The sequence below is a fragment of the Lepus europaeus genome, chromosome 14 (genome assembly GCF_033115175.1).
Source record: "Lepus europaeus isolate LE1 chromosome 14, mLepTim1.pri, whole genome shotgun sequence".
Taxonomy (NCBI): domain Eukaryota; kingdom Metazoa; phylum Chordata; class Mammalia; order Lagomorpha; family Leporidae; genus Lepus; species Lepus europaeus.
In genome coordinates this window covers 52,896,066-52,917,442 of record NC_084840.1, presented here as the reverse complement: position 1 = coordinate 52,917,442, position 21,377 = coordinate 52,896,066, and the positions used below count along the sequence as shown (strand labels likewise).

The window sequence follows — 21,377 nt, the reverse complement described above, 5'->3', positions numbered from 1 at the left end:
GGCAGATTTTTGCTGGGAAATTCATATTTTGCTGTCAAATTAATATTGCTGGAAGCTTCTTTCAAGGGAACTCCTCCACGGGAAGACAGAAATTCATATTTTCACATAAAATCTCCCAATTAAAAAGTATTGGCTTGGGGCCGGAGCCATGGCTCACTTGGTTAATCCTCCGCCTGCAGCGCCTGCATTCCATATGGGTGCTGGGTTCTAGTCCTGGTTGCTCCTCTTCCAGTCCAGGTCACCGGGAAAGCAGTGGAGGATGGCCCAAGTGCTTGGGCCTCTGCACCCGCATAGGGGACCAGAAGGAAGCACCTGGCTCCTGGCTTCAGATCGGCGTAGCTCCGGCCGTGGCGGCCATTTTGGGGGGTGAACCAACGGAAGGAAGACCTTTCTCTCTGGCTCTCTCTCACTATCTAACTCTATCTGTCAAATAAATAAATAAATAAATAAATAAAGTATTGGCTTAAATACATTTAAGATGTATGTAAAAGCCATCTTGCATGTCACCATTTTTCTTATTTTTAAAGATTTATTTATTCATTTATTTTTGAAAAAGTTATGGAATAGAGGGAGAGAAAGAGAGACAGAGCAAGAGTGATCTTCTATCTGCTTGTTCGCTTCCCAAATGGCCACAACAGTCAGGTCTGGGCCAGGCTGAGGCCAGGAGCCAGGAACTCTGTCTTGGTCTCCCACATGAGTGGCAGAGGCCCAAGTACTTGGGCCATCTTTCTTTGCCTTCCCAGGCACACGAGCAGGAAGCTGGATCAGAAATGGATTATCTAAGACTCAAACTGGCACTCTGTTTATGGGATGCTGGTGTCACAAGCAGCAGCTTAGCTCTCTGCACCATAATACTGGCCCCTGTCACCACTTTTAACTATTTTTTTATAAAGATTTTATTTATTTATTTAAGAGGTAGAGTTACAGAGAGAGGCAGAGAGAGAGAAAGAGAGAGAGAGAAAAAAAAAGAAAGAGAGAGAGGAGTCTTCTGTCATCTGGTTCACTCCCCAGAGGGCCCCAACAGCTGGAGCTGAGCTGATCTGAAGTCAGGAGCCAGGAGCTTCTTCCAGGTCTCCCATGTGCGTGCAGGGGCCCAAACATTTCCATTGCTTTCCCAGGCCACAGCAGAGAGCTTGATCAGAAGAGGAGCAGCCGGACATGAACCGGTGCCTATATAGGATTCTGGTGCCACAGGCAGAGGCTTAGCCCAGTACACCACAGCATCGGCCCACAACTTTTAACTCTTTACTTACCATGTCTTATCTACTAATTTTTTGCATGTTTTCTCTGATTCTAGTTCCCTTCTTGCATGTTATTTACCTGAAAAACGCCTAATCAGGCTTGCTTGGTGTCTTTCTTTTCAGGCCATTAGTTAATTCTTTCCCCACTTCACTTATTCTTGTATGTAAAACCATCAATGAACTTATCACGATCAATTTCTTTTTTTTAAAAGATTTATTTATTTGAATGTCAGAGTTACACAGAGAGAAGGAGAGGCAGAGAGAGGTCTTCCATTCGCTGGTTCACTCCCCACCCCCAGTTGACCATAACGGCTGGAGCTGTGTCAATCCAAAGCCAGGAACCAGGAGCTTCTTCTGGGTCTACCATGCGGGTGCAGGCCATCTTCTACTGCTTTTCCAGGCCATAGCAGAGAGCTGGATTGGAAGAGGAGTAGCCAGGACTTGAACCAGTTCCCATATGGGATGCTGGCACTGCAGGCAGTGGCTTTACTTGCTATGCCACGGCACCGGTTCCCACACTCAATTTTTTAATCTGTCTCTGCAAATAAGCCATTTTTAAAAATAATTGTAGTAAGACAGACAAAACAGAAGTCTGGCATTTTAATCATTTTTTGAAGTGCATAGTTCAGTGGCCTTAATTACATTCACACTTGTTATGTAACCATTACTATTATGTTTTCAAAACTTTCCATCCAAAGTGAACTCTGCATCTAAGAAGCATAGTTTTCTTCCTATGACAGGAAGTCCATGGGGTGTCTCATATTCTAGGTACATCGTATGTGTGGGATCAGATAGTATGTCTTACTTCACTTTGCATGTTCTCAAGGTGCACCCAGGTTGTGGCATGTACTAGCCCATTTCTTGTTAATATAATAATATACCCAAGGCCAGGTACTTTATAAATAAAAGAGATTCACTCAGCTTCCTATTTTGGAGATTGAAATTCCAAGATCAGGCTGCCCCATTGGTTCTTTCTCTGGCAAGAGCCTCATTGCAGTGGAACCATAATGGGAGCTGATGGAAGAGTGATCCCATGGTGAGACAGGAAGCCATAGAAAGACCTGGGTTCCATGAAAACCATTGTCATCCTTTTCCAAGGGCATGCCCTCAGTGACTTAACAGTCTCGTGTAGGCCCCACCTCTTAAAGATGCCACTATCTTCACATCACCACTTGGGAACCAAGCTTTTCCAATACATGAAACTCTGGGGGAAACACAAACTATTTCTAAACCATGGCATAACATGTTTCAGAACTTCATTTCTTTTTATGTCCAAATACTATTCCGTTGTATTTATCTATCACATTCCACTTATCCATTTGTCAGTTGATGGATACTTGGGTTGTTTTCACATTTTGGCTACTGTGAACAATGTTGTGGTGAACATTGATATAAAAGAATCTGTCTGATTTCCTTTTTCAATTCTTTTGGGTTATCTACCTAGAATTGGAATTTCTTTGTCATATTTCTATGTTTGGCTGTTTTGAGAAAATTTTTAAAGTTTCTCTACAATGATTGGATCATTTTATATTTGACCAGCCATGTATGAGTGTTCTAATATTCACCAACGTTTGTTATTTGGCATTTATAAAAGATCATTATTACAGTCATCTTAGTAAGTACGAAATGGTATTTCATTGAATTTTTAAAAAACCTTTATTTATTTGAAAAGGAGAGAGAGAGGGAGAGGGAGGGAGAGAAAGATTTCCCATTCACTGGTTTATTTTCCAAATACCCATAATAACTGGGGTTGGGCCAGGCTGAAGCCAGGAGCAAAGAACTCAATGCAGGTCTCCCACATGGGTGGCAAGAATCTAATAGGTGTCGTTACTGCTGCTTCCCAGGTTGTACATTAGCAGGAAGCTGGAATTGGGAGTGGAAGGGGACAGGAATCCAGGTACTCCAATATGGGATGCAGGCATTCCAAAAGGTGTTTTAGATAGTAAGCCTAACTCACCCCTCATTGCAATTTTCACTTCTCTAATGATTAAGGATGACAGGTCTCTTCTCCATTGCTTATTGGCCATTTGTGTAACTTCATTAGAGACATGTCTCTTCAAGTCCTCTGGTCATTTTTTAATTCAGTTGTTTTTCTTTATGTTGTTGAATTTCAGGCGTTCTTTAAATATTTTGGATATTAAGCTCTGATCAGATACATGACTGAAAAATATTTTCTCCCATTCTGTGGACTGTATTTTTATTTTCTTGATAATGTCCTTTGATGCGCAAAAGTTTTAAATTTTGATGAAGTCCAATTTATATTTTTAAATTGCTTATCTATTCATGTCAAATGTAAGAGTCCATTGCCAACACAAAGTCATGAAGACTTACTACTATCTTTTCTTCTAAGGGTTTCAAATCTTTTGCTCATACTTCATATTTTTATATATTTTTGTATATAGTATGGAAATGTGTATTATTATAAAAAACATGGAATTTGAAAAAGGTTTACTCAACAGAATAAGCATATCTTTCAACTGTTTTCCCATGAACTTTCTTTTAAGTTGAGAGGCAAGGAGAGAGAGGAAAAGAGAGAGAGAGAGTGAGAGAGAGAGAGAGAACGCACTCCTATTTGCAGGTTCACTCTTCAAACACAGGAGCTGGGCTTGAACCAGGAACCAAAAACTAAATCCAGGTCTCCCAACTACTTGTGCTATCATCTACTGCCTCCTAGGATCCACACTGGCAGGAAGCTGGAATCAAGAGGCAGAGCCAGGAGTTGAACCTAGGCACTCTGATATGGGATGTGGGCATCATTTTTATTTTAAAAATCTATTTATTTGAAAGGCAGACATACAGAGAGAGGGAAAAAGACAGAGATCTTTAATCCACTGGTTCACTCCCCAGTGGCTGGGACTGGTCTACGCTGAAACCAGGTGCCTTGAACTCCATCCAGGTCTCCTCTGTTGGTGGCAGGGGTCCAAGCACTTGGACCATCTTCTGCTGCTTTCCCAGGCACATTGGCAGGGAGCTGGACGAGACTCACATTGGCGCTCATGGATACCAGGGTCACAGGTGGCGATTTAACGCACTGTGCCACCCCGGACTTGGATGTCTTAACAGAAGTTTTAACCACTAGCCCAAATGCCCAGCCCTCCATGAACTTTTGAAGTACCCTCATATGCGAAGTGTCTCCTGTCTCCTTCAAGATTCTTTCTTCAACTTTGGCTTTCAGCAGCTGGTTATATTGTGCCTCAGCATGTGTCTCTTGAGTTTACCATACTTGGAGTCCAGCAAGCATTTTGGATTTTAGAGTCTTGTCTTTCATCAAATGTGGAGAGTTTTCAGCCATGATTTTTTGAAATAATCTTCATGCCCTCTAGCCCCTTTCTTTTTCCTTCTTGGCTTCCTGTTATGCATATATTGGTCTACTTGGTGAGGTCCCAAAATTCCCTTAGACGCTGTTCACTTTTATTCACCCCTTTTTCATCTGCTTCTTGAACTTGAGAATTCAGTTGTTTAACAAGTTTTCAGACTTTTTCTTCTGCTCGCTTAAATCTACTTTCAATTTCTTTTACTGCATTTTTTAGTTATAATACTTTCCAGTTCATAATTTCAGTTGGTTCCTTTTTATAATTTGTCTGATTATTGAGATTCACATTTTGTTCATACACATGTTCCTGATTTCTTTCATTCTTTGTGCTTTCCTTTAGTTCTTCAAACATGTTTAAATGAGTTTTAAAGTCTTAGTCTAGTAAATCTGATGTCTAGATTTCCTGAGGGACAGTTTATATATATATTTGTTCCTTTCTACTGGACACATTTTCTTGTTTCTTGGGATTTTTTTTAGTTGAAAATTGGACTTTTATGTATTACGATGTGTTGCTCTTTATTCAGATTGTCTCCTTTCCCAAAGTTGTATGTTTCCCCCCTGTTTGTTTGGTGTTGAAAGCTGTTGTACCCCCAAACTATTAATGCAAAGATTATAATCCCTGTCGTGTGTGGTCACTGAAGTCTCTATGCCTTAGTGTATGTTCCGCTAGATTTCCTTGGATGCTAAGAGCCAAAAAATGAAAACAAGCAGAGAGAGAGAGAGAGAGAGAGAAAGAGAGAGAGAAGAGAGCTCCTATAGTCTAGACATGTCCTGGGCATGCACATGGCTTTCTAAATTCCCCAATATATGGAGTTGCTTTTGAGAATCCTAATTCCAAAGGCATTCACCCCAGCTTATGCCTTCAGCTGACTGATGTGTGTTCAACTGATATCTTTTGTCCCACATGTCTGAGGGTTGCAGGTCCAATCTTGAGTGTTTTCAGCAATGCTTGTCACTTTTTCAGTCTCCGTTCTGTTAGGCCAAACAGAAACTAGGGTCCTCCATCAGTCCTTCAGGTAGCCTCCAGTGAATTTAGAACAGATATTGACAATAGTTACTGAATAAGGTCTACTCTGCTCTCTTGTCAGGGACCAAGGATCCTCCTCTGTGAACATGGGCTGCTACTGCTTTAAGCCCAAAATGATTGCTGTCCCAGTGAGGGTGTGGGGAAAGGCTAGCTAGATCATCTTAAAACTTTCCTACCATTTGAAATGCCATTTTCTTGACTCAGTGCTCACTTGGTTGCTGTAAACTTCTATTTTACAGAGTTCTGACCATGTGGGTACTGACAGTTCCTGCTTGTCTTATTGTGTTCTGTTGGGGAATGAGGACTCAACTGCCCTCTCAGCCACTGGGTTGATGTCAGTCTAGCCCATGCTTGTTGAGAGTTGTACCTCTGAGTTCCTTTTATTCTCAGGAATTAGCACTATGCCTAGCATGAGATAAAGGAAAAGGAATGTTCAGTGACTATGTCAAGCTTGGTGAGCATCTAGGCTATGATAGGACCTGAATGAGTGTTCAAAGCTTTTAGTTTCAATTCTCGTGAAGGATCTGACCCCTCTGAGTAATGAAAGACACGTTCTGTTGTACTCTATTTGTGACTATTCATTTTTAAATGACTCTTGATTATGTGTAAATGTGCATAAATCGGTTAACCCTACTCTGGATCAATACCTTAGGGTGGCTTAATGAACACCATGAGTAGCAGAAGTAGCTCTGGTAGAATAATCTAATCTTTATTCTCTGCTTGAATAAGGTCAATAATGGCCAAGCCCAGTAATCTACACAATGGGTCAACAAACTATGTTCTGTGAACCAACTCTTGTTTGCTGGACTAATTTATTTATTTTAAAGATTTATTGATTTGAAAGGTAGAGTTATAGACAGAGAGAAGGAGACATACACACACACAGAGAGAGAGGAGAGTGGCAAGAGAGAGAGAGATCTTCTATCCACCCTCCCTAAATGGCTACCATGGCTAGGACTCTGTTAGGCTGCATTCAGGAGCCAGGAACTTCTAGGTCTCCCACATAGCTACAGGGAACCAAGGATTTTGGCCATATTCTGCTGCTTTCCCAGGCACATTAGCAGGGAGCTGAAACAGAAGTGGAATAGGCAGGACTTGAACTAGTGCTCCAATATGTGATGTCAGCATTGCAAGCGGTGGCTTAATCTCCACCAGAACACTCACTCCAATCTTTTCTTGAGTTTCAGAAAACACTTCCCAAGTATTATAGTGTTACAAGTGGCAGCTTAACCCACTGCACCACATTGCTGGCTCCAGGGAAAAATTTTCTTTGGGTCTCATTTTTATACTCAAATGTTTATATTTTCTTTTTTTAAAGAGATTTATTTATTTATTTGAAAGTCAGAGTTACACAGAGAGAGGAGAGGCAGAGAGAGACAGAGAGAGGTCTTCCATCTTCTAGTTCACTCCCTAACTGGCCGCAACGGCTGGAGCTGTGCCGATCCAAAGCCTGGAGCTAGGAGCTTCCTCTGGGTCTCCCATGTGGGTATAGGGGCCCAAGGACTTGGGCCATCCTCCACTGCTTTCCTAGGCCATAGCAGAAAGCTGGATTGGAAGTGGTGCAGCCGGGTCTGGAACCGGCGCCCATATGGGATGCCGGCACTACAGGCCAGAGCATCAACCTGCTGCGCCACAGCCCCAGCCCCCAAATGTTTATATTTTCAACCAAAGCTATTATCTCTAGGCACTTTATACAGACTTCATTTCTGAGATGATTTTTTTCTTCTATTTATTTCTTGACTTTGGTTAAGTCTTATTTCACATCTTTCGATTTTTTGCTGCTTCTTATTTTGTATTTTTAAAAGTCTGATTCAAACAGTCCTTTCAGATCTGTAAATGTTTATTACTCAATGATATTTAATTCATGTGGTAGATCAAACACCAGGGTAGGAAAACCAGAGATCCCAGCAGCTGAAGCTGTTGTGGCCTAGAGTGGTTAATAGAGATTGTTGCCAAGGTTCAGCACTGAATTCAACAGAGAGCACTTGTAGTTTTCATGAGGCGTTTGCTGAGCTGGCACTGAGAGCTCAGAAGTCAGAGCTTGCATTGTTTAGAGATATTTTGATGGAGCTTTGGTGTCTTTACTGGGGAAATAAATGATTTGGAGAGAGCCGAAGGAAATTAAGCAACATCCCAACCAATCCCAAGCAATCCCTCCATTTTATGAGGGACCATCTAATTTGATCATTTTAATGTTTATTTACTTGTTTTCATCTGCTTTGAAGACAGAATGATGGAGAAGGAGAGGGAGAAAAAGAGGCAGAAAAAACAGGAGAGGGAGTGGGAGAGGAAGAGAGAGGTGGGAAGAGGGAGGATCCTCCATCTGCTGGTTTACTCCTCAAATGCCTGCAACAGTCAGTGCTGGGCCAGGCTGAGGCCGGCTGCCTGGAAATCCATCTGGAGCCCAAGCATTTGAGCCATCATCTGCTGCTTCCCAAGAGCATTAGCAGGAACCTGGAGTGGAAGTAGAGGAGCCTGGCCTTAAACCAGGCACTCCAGTGTAGGATGTGGGCATCCCAAGCAGTGGCTTAGCCCCCTGCACCTCAATGTCTGCCCTAGGAAGGGCGATTTTAGAGTCAGTTTTTCCTCCTGGTGTAAATGCAAGCACCAAGTAGGCCCTTTTTTTTTAATTTTTTTTTTTTTTTTTTTTTACAGGCAGAGTGGACAGTGAGAGAGAGAGACAGAGAGAAAGGTCTTCCTTTGCCGTTGGTTCACCCTCCAATGGCCGCTGCGGCCAGCGCACCGCACCGATCCGATGGCAGGAGCCAAGTGCTTATCCTGGTCTCCCATGGGGTGCAGGGCCCAAGGACTTGGGCCATCCTCCACTGCACTCCCGGGCCACAGCAGAGAGCTGGCCTGGAAGAGGGGCAACCGGGACAGAATCCGGCGCCCCGACCGGGACTAGAACCCGGTGTGCCGGCGCCGCAAGGCGGAGGATTAGCCTGTTGAACCACGGCGCCGGCCCAAGTAGGCCCTTTTAATATTCAACATAGATAACGGGCATGACAAAGTTTCCCATAGAAAATGGGGAAACCGAACCCTATGTGTATTTTACCAGAAGTCCTGAGGATGCCTAGTGCTCATTGAATAGGAAGAGTTCTATTCTTGGCCACAGTATGTGCTAACCTTCCCATGGATATTGGGATTATAGTGAAAATAGGTGCCTTATTTTGAATGAACTGGAGAACACGTATCTTGATTTGAAAAGATTCTAGGAGAATTCTGTGATGGTGGGTCATGGGGTGTAAGATATTCACCTTGCACTGTCAGGGACCGCTGAGAGCAGTTGTAAATCACACAAATTATTTAAAAAGTTTGCAGAAAGAGTCAATAAACATCTACATTCTACGTCTATATAGGACTCTGCTTGTCAAGGGAAACAGAAGAAACACAAGGTGGGATGGTTGATTATATTTCCTCTCAAGAATAATCATATCTAGAAAGGACAAAGGGTAGAAGAGAGAAAAATTCTATTGTTTGTAGGGATCACAAGGTAGGCATATTGCTTCCTTTATTTACTTACTTAATTTTTAATTTATTTTAAAGAGAGAGAGAGACAGATAGACACAGACAGAGATCTCTCATCCACTGGTTCATTCCCCAAATGCCTGCAAAAGCTTGGACTGGACTGAGTCAAAGTCAGGAGCCTAGAATTCATTATAGGCTTCCCACTTGAACTATCACCTGCTGCACTCCCGGGGTGCACATTTTAGAAGCTAGAATTGGGAGTGCAGCTGGAACTTGAACCCAGGTACTCTGGCATGCAATACAGGTTTCCAAGTAGCATCTTGACTACCATGCCAAATGCCTGCCCTGATATATGTATTCTTGCAGGAGGAATCCAGAGGGTCTTGTTCAGGAAGAAGCATCTGAAATATTTAAGAATGTGTAGGCTTTGATTAGACAGAAAGAGGCAGAAGAGGGGGAGAGATCTCATGAAGAATTGAGCACAGTATCAAGACAAGAAAGAATAGAATATATCTAAAAGACAGTACTCAGCCCAGCGTGGCTGACTGCTAGAGGCATTGGGAGCCATAGTAGCAGATGAGTTTGGCATGGTCAGTTACTGCCAAATTGTGTAGGGCCTTGAGTCTGGGCAAGAGACTAAAGGCTTCTTTAATAAAGCACGAGACGATACTGAAGACTTTGTATAAGGCAGTGAAGCCGTCTCAGCTCCTCAGGGTGTAGCGGATGGGTCAGAAGGCACATGTTACACCCCTGGGTGATGTGTACTGAGGTCTGAAGCAGGCTGGTGGTGAGGAGGAGGTAGAAGGGAGACTTCATGAAATGCTTTGCCATCATGGTGCAATTGATTTGGATACACAGAGCACGGTGATTGTTAGTGTGTAAATGAGGAAGAAGTTAAAGATGGCATTGAATTTCATGCATGGGGAGACAGGACAATAGTGAAACCCATGAACAGCAGTAAGATAACACCAATAGAGAAGCCAATTATTACCAGATCTTCCAGGATAATTGATGATAACGTTAATGCCATTGTTTTCTGAGCATATGGTTATGTCTAGGGACAGCACTTAGCTATTTCTGCATTATTTTATTTTATTTTGACAATCTTACAAGTCAGAGGCTACTCTTCTCATTCTGAAGTTGAGAAAACTGAGCCTCAGAACTGTCAAGGGATTCACCCAGGGTCATAAAACTAGAAGTGGTGGAGCTGACTTGAATCCAGTTCTGTCTCCAAATTCTGTCTTATTAACCTTTGCATGATTTCACTGTACCACTGCCCCTGAACCTGGAGTCTATTTTTAAGACTTTGAAGGCAAAGTTTCTCAGCAAAGGGAAAGAGGGAAAGTACTAGAGACACACAGACAATAAAGCAAGCATCAGTGTGAGCTGAATCCACTCAGTTGTAAGGCCAAATGATACATTTTTGGTGCTGCAAATCCAACCTTCTTTATTCAGAAACAACACAGAGGTCACGAATGAATCATCAAACCTCCACTTCTGGTTGTCTCAAAATTGAGATCAATTTGGTGCATTATTTGTCAATTTAGGATTCAGGAATATGGACATGTGGACATGCCCATTGTCAGAGCTGCAGAGAGCAAGTGGCCAGTCAGCAGGCCCAGCAGGAGCTGAGGGAACTTTGCCTGGCTGTGTGGAAGCTCTTGCATCTCTGATTAAATGATTAAATGCTATCAGAAAACTTGAAAAGTGATCTGTAAAAGACTAACATATGTAATAATGCCCTCAGGTGAGCCAAAACACAGAGGGGAGCGGCAGCTGAATGTCCACATGTTCTCTGGACTTCAATGTGGTGCTAAAGCTAAGTTTTGAATTTTTGAAATTAAGCTTTGAAGAAAAACACCAGCATCATCTTAAGTGGTAATTCCTTGCAACAAAGGATTGCCAGGTTGTACCTTTATGATTCTGTATCTAACTCTAAAGGGTATCATTAGAAAAAAAGATAGTGACCATCATGCTATGATTAGTTTACTTAGATGACTTACCTAATCAATAGCAATGGCCCACTTGGTTGAAAAGACGCACTAATCAAAAGCCCACAGTAAATGTAGCAAACACATATGCAACACATTCACACATGGTGTTGCTGTGGCAACCCAACATTTGGAGCAGTACCATTAAGCAGGGTGACCTACCAAGCACACATGTTTGCAGCATCACAGAAGAGTGCAAGACTCAACATCCCCACAGGGAAGGGACGTCAGAAATTCCATTTTATCTCTATGAGGATGAAATCAGACAAAGAGGAGGAGTGGGAACACTGGGCACATAATTCTGTCTAGCTGAATTTATAATTCCCATAAATGGAGATGTCACCAGAGTGGTTGAAAGGAAAAAAATATATCGAACTCTAATCCCTGACAAATAGGAGCAAATTGAAAAATAATGCCATGGTGATGCACCATAAGTTTTCTTTGTTTATACCCAAATCACACTCCAATTCTCTTCCCCATTCAGAGGTGGCCTGGAGGTTCATCCAACTGACCACTTTCGCAAGTTCAGAGCAGCAGCAAGGCACACACCACTGGCCCTTCTCTGGCTTGCCACCTTGAAGTTGCATGTTGAAGCCATACGAGCCTCAGGGAAGGAGTGTTGGCCCGGGGTAAGTGTGGGCCATTGGACATCCTCAGGTTTCTTTGTGATTGCAGCTGGTGTTACACAGGCCCACCTCTAATCCCCTACATACTGCCATGGATGGCTATAAACAGGACCTTAGAAACATTGGTTCATACCCTTTCTGCCCCAGCCTGTCAGTGTCCCCCCACTGTCAGCGTGCGATACATTCTAAGCTAACTGAAAGGCTTAGGTGACCAGCTGGTCTTTTCTTTCCATCGAGGAGAACACGTTGGAGAGTCTTGGAATTGCCTTGCCGAGGTTTCGCGTCCCTCAGACGTTTTTCTTTTGGCAAGAGCCTCTTCTGTAGTGTGCTGTTTTGTGGAGCTGAAACAGGAGGTGAAAAGCTAAACGGATGTATACCCTTGACTTCTCATCGCATCAGTGAGAAAGGACCCAGAACTTCCTCAAGTCTTTCTTTTTGCATGGGCTGCCTTCTGGGCTCATTCTCATACCCTCCCATGCTCCTGCTATAACTGCTCCTGCTGCCACTACTAAGTTACAGTCTAAGCACTGAGAAGAACTTACAAAGTCTCTGTCTATGTCATTGATGAATTTCTTATACATTAGTCTTACACATTCTCTAAAGGAGCTTGAGCTAGCAGCCCTGTTAGGCCATAATCAGCCCAGCTCTTAGTAAACACTAGAAAATAAAAACAAACATACAAAGCATCCCAAATAGAAGTCAGACTTTCTTTTGAACATCCCAGCTTTTCCCCACATACAGTATTATTTAGAATTCTTGGACCTAAGAAATAAAAATAATTGTCTTTCTGTCTTCTATAAAAATGAATTAGAAGGCTCTTTGGAACTTTGTGAGCCCAAAGGTTCTGTCTGTGAAAGGGCAGGAACCAGGAACCTTGATGATGGTTGGAGGCTGAGGCCATCACGCAGGCACCTCAGTAACTGACTTGTCAGTTCCACCTTCCTGGGCTGGTCCTCTGGGCTTACGTCTTACTTCAAAGCCAAGTTCAGTTCACATCTCCTGTGCCTGTGTAGAGGGGTGGGGTGGGGAAGGGGTCTAACATGGAGAAGCTGTTTGCTTTAGCCTCTGCAACACCAGCAGGTGCTGTTTCAAAAAGAGATCAGAGATTGGGCAGCCAAAACCCAGCAACTGGCTCCTTGCTTGTCAGGTTTTGGTAAAAGAGTTTTCAATCACGTTGTGGGGCAAACATTTATTAACTGCTTTACTGAGATATAATTTGTATGTCATACAATTCACCCATTTAAAGTATGCAGTCCATTAAGTTTTAGTACATTTACAGAACTGTGCGACCACCACATTCTAATTTTAGAGCAAATCATTCATTTTCAAAATTGGTATTGCCTTGCAGAGATTTGTAAGTCGCTCTAATGTTTTTCTTTCCATGTTATGCAACCTTGGCTAGATTTGGAAACACATCTGTTCTACAGGGTGGTGTGCCTCTGACCATAGTTTCCTCTTTCCTAATTATCTTTATCCTTTTTCAGCTTGTACAAATTTATTTGAAAGGCAGAGAGACAGAAACCCTCCATCTGCTGGTTCACTCCCTCAGATGCCCACAACATCTGAGATTGGGACAGCTGCAGCTGGGCATTGGGAACTCAATCTGGGTCTCCCATGTAGAGGCAGGAACTCAACCACCTGGGGCATTACCTGCTGCCTCCTGGGGGGCACAACAGCAAGAGGCTGGATTGGGAGTGTTGACTGCCATACCAAACACCTGCCCCTTCTTTATCCTTGAAAACCCTTGCATGGAGCTCAGGGTTTGCACGATAAGTGAGGGTTCTTAGAGCTAGCTCTGACCTGGTGAGGCAAGGTAGACAGGTAGTCACTTCATGTCCTCTGACGCCAAACAACCTCATTCTGAAAGGAAGGCGGGGGGAGGGGTGGAATGTACTTGTGGTGTAATATAGTAAACCTCCGATTCGAGTCCCAGCTGCTCCTCTTCCAACCCAGCTTTCTGCTATGACCTGGGAAAGCAGTAGAAGATGGCCCAAGTCCTTGGGCCCCTGCACCCAAATGGAGACCCGGAGGAAGCTCCTGGCTCCTGGCTTCAGGTCAGCCCAACTCCGGCTGTTGCGGCCATTTGGGGAGTGAACCAGCCAATGGAAGACTTCTCTCTGTTTCTCTGTCTCTCTCTGTAACTCTGCATTTCAAATAAATAAATAATATGTTTTTAAAGGAGGGGGAGAAGAGAGACAGCAGAGGATTCTTTTTGCCTCCTCCATAGCAGTAGTGGTCTGGGTCTCCTTTATGTACCTTCTTTCCCTTTTATGCCTTATAGGAACCTAAGAATAAACAAACTTTAATTGCTACCCAGATTGGCCTTAGGGGACAGACAATTCCCCAGATAGAGGGAGACTGCATCCCCAAAGCCAGCCTGAGAGGTTCCATCAGCAGGAACTCCTTTCTAGGTTTTTCTGTGTATGGGTTCCATCTAGGTTTGCAGAATCCCTGTGTGTGTGTGTGTGTGCTTTCTGGAAAGAAATCTCTCAATCCATCTCCACCTCAATTTGATTTTCAAAAAATAATGTACCACTAGTTGCACAGAGATTTAACCTTTTTTTCATATACCATACCCTTCATAGTCTTTTTTTTTAAATTGTGATAAAATATACACAGTGTTGATAGAAAAAGTCTTGCTTGCATAGACCAAAAAGACAAAGAGAGCTTTATTTTCAAGGACAAACCATCTAGGTTTGGCAGATGCAGGCTCTGTAGACCATGTACTCTCTGAAGGAAGAAGGACTGGGACTGTCTTTTTTTTTTTTTTTGACAGGCAGAGTTAGTGAGAGAGAGAGAGACAGAGAGAAAGGTCTTCCTTCCATTGGTTCACCCCCCAAATGGTCGCTATGGCCGGCGCGCTGCGCGGATCTGAAGCCAGGAGTCAGGTGCTTCCTCCTGGTCTCCCATGCGGTTGCAGGGCCCAAGCACTTGGGCCATCCTCCACTGCCTTCCCGGGCCACAGCAGAGATCTGGACTGGAAGAGGAGCAGCCGGGACAGAATCTGGCGCCGCAAATGGGACTAGAACCCGGAGTGCCACGCCGCAGGTGGAGGATTAGCCTAGTGAGCCATGGCGCCGGCCAGGACTGTCTTCTAACAGACAAAATCTCACTCAGTTTCCCATCGGGGTCTGCTCATGCGAAGAAGTCAAGCTTATTCAGCTCTGATTGGCTTGTGCAACGAGGTATTGTGAGTTCTTCAGTGTGACTGTTAATCACAGGTTGCAGTTCATTGGTCATATCTGGGTTGCAAAACAGGACTTCTTGGAGTCTGTCTCAGCATCTGCAATAGGCACATGCCCTGGCAGGAACCATAGAGTGATTTTTCCAGGAGTGTGGGTAACTTCTAGTTAACATAAAGCTGCTAGGCTTCATTAGGTCCACTTTTCCACTCAGGATCTTAAGGTCTGGCTTTCCCCAAGGCATTTAACAACATAAAATTTTACCATTTTAGCAATTTTTAAGCATGCAGTTCTAGGCATTAGGTACTTTCAAATTGGTGTCTAACCAGCACCATCATCCATTTCTAGAACTTTCTCATTTTCTCAAGCTGAAATTTTGTGCCCATCAAAGGTCAACTCCCTACGCCTCCCTTCTCTCAGTCCCTGACACCCACCATTCTACCTTCTTTCTCTATGAAAAACTGACTACTCCAGAAGTCTCATATACGTAATCATACATCAGGTATCCTCATGTGCCTGGCTCAGCACAATGTACTCAAGTTCAACCATGTTGTAGTTTGCATGGAAATCTCCCTCTTTTTAAGGCAGAATCATATTCCATTGTATATATGGGCCATGTTTTGTTTACCCATCCACCTGTCATTTTATACTGGGGTGGCTCCCACCCTTTGGCTATTGTGCACAATGTTACTATGAGCATGGGTGTGCAAATATCACTTTAAGTTCCAGCTTTCAATTCTTTTGGGTCTTTATAGTCTTTTATGTCCTATGGGAAAAAAGCTCAATTTCCTCTATAGGGATTCACAACTTTCTGATTCACAGCTTACAGAGGAAATATTGGTTTGGCTTCCTGGGGGTAACCGAAGGGGCTTGGAGCCTCAACAGCATGGTAGACCCAGGATCCTGCTGCCCCAGCTTCCCTCATCCCAGCATGTATCTAAACCCACTGGGTAGGGGAGCTCTCTGCAGTGGACAGCTAGGTTCTCCGGGTGTAGAGCCCACTCAAGAAAGTGGTGCATGGAATTTGCGATCTGTAGCCAGCAAACAGCTGCTCTTGGTGTGGGTAATGGGATGAGGTGTGCTAAAGAAGCCCTCAATTCCTCTGTGCTCATACCTGGTCTTAGAGAACCTATCCCTCTGGAGCCCTTAGAGCAAGACACATTGGCCCTCATAGCCCTGGCTGCAGTTGCCTGGAGTGACTGATCACATTAAGCCAATACCTCAAACTCTCCAAAGAGCCTGCATTAGGTTAGGACGCCCAACCTGGGCAGACAGGCAGCTGTGGGAGCTGAGCCAGAAGACCAGCTGGATTTAGGGACAGGGACTGAAGCTTTGGGGCAGCTCTGAGTGACCAGGGTAAACTGAGTTGAGGAATTTATCTTAAAAGGGAAGGAAGGGGCCTGTGCTGTGGCGTAGCTGGTAAAGCTGCCACTTGCAGTGCTGGCATCCTATATGGATGCCTGTTCAAGTCCTGGCTGCTCCACTTCCGATCCAGCTCTCTGCTATGGCCTGGGAGAGCAGTAGAGGATGGCTCAAGTCCTTGGGCCCCTGCAACTGCGTGGGAGTCCTGGAAGAAGCTCCTGGCTTCAGATTGGCACAGCTCCAGCTGTTGGGGCCATCTGGGGAGTGAACTGGCAGATGGAGGCCCTCTCTCTCTCTCTCTCTCTCTCTCTCTCTCTCTCTCTCTGCTTCTCTGTAGCTCTGCCTCTCAAATAAATAAACAAATCTTTAAAAAAAAAATGGGAAGTGAGAGGAAGGCCAGAGGGCAGAAGCCTGAGGGAGCCGTGAGAGCTGTAGTTTCTATGAGGCCTCGTGGATCCTTCTGCCTTTCACATTTATAATCCTAAACTCCCTTGTGTGAAGGTCTCCTCCCCTTGGGGAGGCTGGGCAGGTTTACCTGCCTTCAAGGTGCTCCAAGTACAAGTCCAGGAAGAACAAGAAGGCTACCAGGGCTACGTCATGACCCAGTGTGAGAAAGGAACAAAGTGGCCACCAGACTGTGCTCAGCACTTCTTTTTCAAATGTTTTATTAATCTGTTTGGCCAAACAGGTAATGGAAACGGAGAATAACAATTTGCTAAAAATTTCAGGTCATGAATGCCCCTTTCCCCCAGGAAACAAAAGACTCCATGGTTACAGAATGCACCATTGGGTTATGACAACATTTCAAAATAATATCTCCATTTCGTATGTAACAATGTAAACTTCAAAAATAGTAAACTCTAACCCCCGTCCCTCTTTGCAGATCTATCACAGATAGAATTTTCTGGTAGACCTAAATTGAGTAAGTAAACAGCCTGGTGCTTAAAAGTTTCATAAAAAGGTGTACAGATTCAGTAAATAATTGTTCAGTCTTGGTTGTGAAAGAAAAGCAACCAGCAGTTCCTCTCCTGCAGTCTACCTTAGAGGCGCACCGTGTACTGCGAACCACATTCCATATGCGTTGCTCATCTGTGTTGTCATTTTATACACACATACATATATATTTATATAGTTTTATTTGTAAAGGTTTCTACATCTAAATTATAAGACGGCGCCAGTGACTTATAATGCCACTTCGCTTCACATAGGTAAAGACGAAAATGCTGTAGAAGGCACTGTAATTTCTCTTGCATGATCTTATGCAGACATGTGAGAACAGGCCAGTGGGGGCTTGAATTTGTCTTTCCCTTCCTGTTCCCTGGCGCAGGCCTGTCCTCTGATGGTCTCTGATGTCCATTATCCTTTTCTGACTCATCTCTTCCCATCCCATTCATCCACCCGTCCATCCATCCACCCATCCACCCATCTGACAGTTATCTTTTGGTTCATTGAAATTCCTTAAAAGTAAGAATACAGCTCTGGTATAAAACAAAATATGACCTACCATAGCTGAAAAATAATCACAGTGTACAATGTCATTTTTTTTTTTTAGCCACTAAGATTCAAAACATTTACCCTGGCTTGTCACGAACATCAGTCGTTCAAAACAATCTCCACAAGGCTCATTTTAACCTACTTTACATTCATTGAAAAAGCACAGCGAGGTTCTTCTTTTTCTCTTTTGTATTAAATTGATCCCCTTAAGTGAAAGGTCTGATGTGGAAAAGTGCAAGCAAATTGGACATGCCAATAAATACCATAGGACTTACCGCAGATGACCGAAACTGTACAGGTATGTACACCTTACCCAGCGGGGTTCCTCCCATCAGGAAATAGTCCTCTAAGTCATTACCACGAAGCGTCACCACAGAGTTCCACAGGAGAGGCCTTAGCGGGCAAAGGAAGGGCGGGCTCTCCTGCTCCTGTTCTGAGGTCCGGAGCCCGTGTCTGCCCCGCCCTCCGCTGGCTCCTCCTTCTTCCTCACTTTGAGGCGGGTGAGCAGCTTGATCAACCAGACGTCCCACTCCTCAGGCAGGAGCAGGAGGAGGAAGCCCAGGCCAATGATGATGATGGCGATGACCCGGACCCCGTTGAAGACTATCTGACTGGTGTAGTGATCGACCACTGTGGGACACAGAGAACTGGGTGAATCAGCAGCAGTGGGTGCGCAGAGCCAGCGGCCAGCAGCCCCGTGCATCTGGCCCAGGTTTGTTTCAGGTAGGCTGGGGTGGCCTCTAGTGAGTTACCTTGAATTTTATAAAACTTTCCTGTATTTCACCTTAGTGCAGTCATTGACTTGGGTGACAGAAAAAAAAAAATAAGCAGAAGGCAGTTGGAGAAACATACACGTATGAAGGGACTTAAAAAAATTATCAGAAAATGGAACTAAAAGATACTTATTTTGTTGCACAGCAATTTTGAAAGCCATGCAGAGCTTTTTAATCACAAACATTCCATGAACTTTTTATTTTTTATTTTTTTAATTTTTTTGACAGGCAGAATGGACAGTGAGAGAGAGAGAGACAGAGAGAAAGGTCTTCCTTTGCCGTTGGTTCACCCTCCAGTGGCCGCCGCGGCCAGCGCCCTGCGGCCGGTGCACCACGCTGATCCAAAGGCAGGAGCCAGGTGCTTCTCCTGTCTCCCATGGGGTGCAGGGCCCAAGCACTTGGGCCATCCTCCACTGCACTCCTGGGCCATAGCAGAGAGCTGGCCTGGAAGAGGGGCAACTGGGACAGAATCCGGGGCCCCGACTGGGACTAGAACCCGGTGTGCCGGCGCCGCAAGGCAGAGGATTAGCCTGTTGAGCCACGGCGCCGGCCTCCATGAACTTTTTAAAGACCTTGTGTGCAGTTGTGTCTCAGAATCTGTGGATACCAACCTATACCCTCAGATTTAACCAACTACAGATAGAAAATACTTGAAAAAGTATAGTATATCTGTACTGAGTATTTGTAGCCTTTTATTCCCCTGGAATTATTCCCTGAACAATGCAGGATAACAACAGTTTGCACACCTTGTGCTTTGGATTAGGCACCGTAAGTGATCTAGCACTGGTTTAAGGTACAGAGGAAAGTGTGTGCCTGTCATATGTAAATGCCACTTCATTTCATGTAAGGGATTTGAGTCTCCTGTACTGGTACCATCAAGAGCATCTTGCAACCAATATCTCTGGATACCGAAGGATGATTGTATTTTCATAGAAATAAACCAGAATTTAACTGTGGACACCTCGGAGTGGCAGGATAATGAAAGTGATATTGTTTTCTTTATATATTTGATACTTTTCACATTGTCTATAATTGCATCCTTTGTTTTTATAATTTCAAAACACTAGTTCACAATATATGAATCTACTGTGTATTTGAAAACCAAACGGAGCCAGTTCTTTTAAGATAGCAAATCTAAATTCCTGTCCCATCCCAGGATGTTAACTAGTGGAGCCTCTAAGGTCTCCTCCGGCCTCTTTTCACACAGTCGCCATGTGCTACTCCTGTTGGTGGCGTCCCGGCCGTGATGAAGCACAGGGGATGGGGGCTGTGGGCAATCAAATCCTGGGGGCAGGCTCAAGAAGTTGAGAGCCGCTTTGCTCAGACTTGCAGGTGTATTTAACATCACATTAATCAGAACGCGCGCCGGCTGTTCCAAGGGAGGCTGAATCCCTAACGGCTAGAGATAGGGGTGTTTGGGGGCTGGCCCTGGAGGAAGCTGTGCCAGGGCCGAGGGAGAGGAGGGACTCACAGCCTTTCCCTGGCTCACAGCAGGTTGCACAGGGTGGAATGTGTGCTGGGTGGGAGGCTGGGGAACTCTGGGAAGACACGTTCTTAGCAGAAGGAGCCCAGAAAGCAAGAGGTGGTGAAGGTGAGGTTTTGGAAGGTTGTTAGTTGTGTCCGTTGGCTGCAAGGCTTTGGGGGTCAAAGGGAGGCCCTGGGTACTTGGACAGAGGCTCTGCCTCTCTCTTCTGGGAGACAGAGGAAGATGATGTTCATGGCAGTCAGTGAGTCAGCATGTTTCTGTGTCATATCCTGGGCAAACTTTCTCCCCTACGTTGTCAAAAATGATTTATCTTTCTGATATATCAGCTTTTATGTCCATTAAGAAAGTGAATGAATGGTATTCATCTCTACTCCCCATACTCCTTGGAATCCAGACCGCTTTAGACTCCCTGTGTCCTGCTGTGGTACATGGCACTCAATCCGCAATGGAGAAAATCCATCATACATATATAGAAAACACCATTTTGCCTAAATCTTTTTTTGGTTTTCCTTTGCAGATGGTTAAATGTGCATTCTATATCAGGCATGGCAAGACTGTATGTGAGTGTGTATGTGTGTGTGCGCGCGTGTGCATGTGCGTTTAACACTGAACAGATGTAGAAAGTCACCTGGGCTTACCTGCATTCACAGGTACACTGAGGACGATTCCAAGAGACATCAGAGTGGGGTATGTAACAGCGATTCCAAAATTTAATACAATATTGAATGCTGAAATGAAGAATTTGGAAATGGGTGTTAGTCACGGTGACCCTGAGCTCCACCTCCCTGGTGGCCGTGTGGCCCAGTTTCTCTCATGAGGCGGGAGTCCTAGGAACCACCATGACCTTGTGCTCTGATTCAGTGGACTTCTCATTCCTCCAGGGGCTCAAGGACGTGAGTGTAGACACAAACACTGTCCACTCAGCCTCTGCTTTCCCCTGACCTTTGCAGAAGGGAAAAGAAATTGGCGAGGGGCAACGAGTGAGAAGGCTCTAGAAAAGAGGATGTGACCATCTAACCAGCTCTGCTTTTCTCTGACGCTGGCAATGCTTCTGGGGTAACGTGTATGCCCAGCGGCTTTGGGATACGTGCTGTGGACAGTGGCTGGGTGAGGCATCTCCTTGGTTGCTTTGCTGCCTAGTGCTGGTCTTCGATGGAGTAACAGTGATAATGACCATGATGACATTAATAACCAAGACAACTGATACTATTTCCTGAACATTGACACTTAGGCAGTATTCTAAGCACTCTGTAGGTATTCCTTCACCAGCTCCTTATTGTGTTACAATTTGTAGGTGACTTGTAAGCATACTAGTCACTACTGGGGAGCAGAGTTTCTACTGTAAGAACTATTGCTCTAGATTTCAAACCCAACCTCATCTTTCAAAGAATTGACTCTGTGAAACACAAAGAGC

General features: G+C 44.4%; 1 protein-coding gene across 2 annotated transcripts in view; it reads right to left on the bottom strand.

Moving 5' to 3' along the window:
* Nucleotides 1–18,098: 18,098 nt before the first annotated feature.
* SLC35F3 (solute carrier family 35 member F3) overlaps nucleotides 18,099–21,377 on the bottom strand; it is a 388,343-nt gene continuing 385,064 nt past the window's right edge. For both annotated transcript variants that reach the window (XM_062210625.1, XM_062210627.1), the window contains 2 exons: nucleotides 20,602–20,691; nucleotides 18,099–18,334 (listed from right to left, as the gene is read on the bottom strand). In XM_062210625.1, the coding sequence (XP_062066609.1) occupies nucleotides 18,099–18,334; nucleotides 20,602–20,691 (326 nt within the window). The remainder of the gene's footprint in view (nucleotides 18,335–20,601; nucleotides 20,692–21,377) is intronic.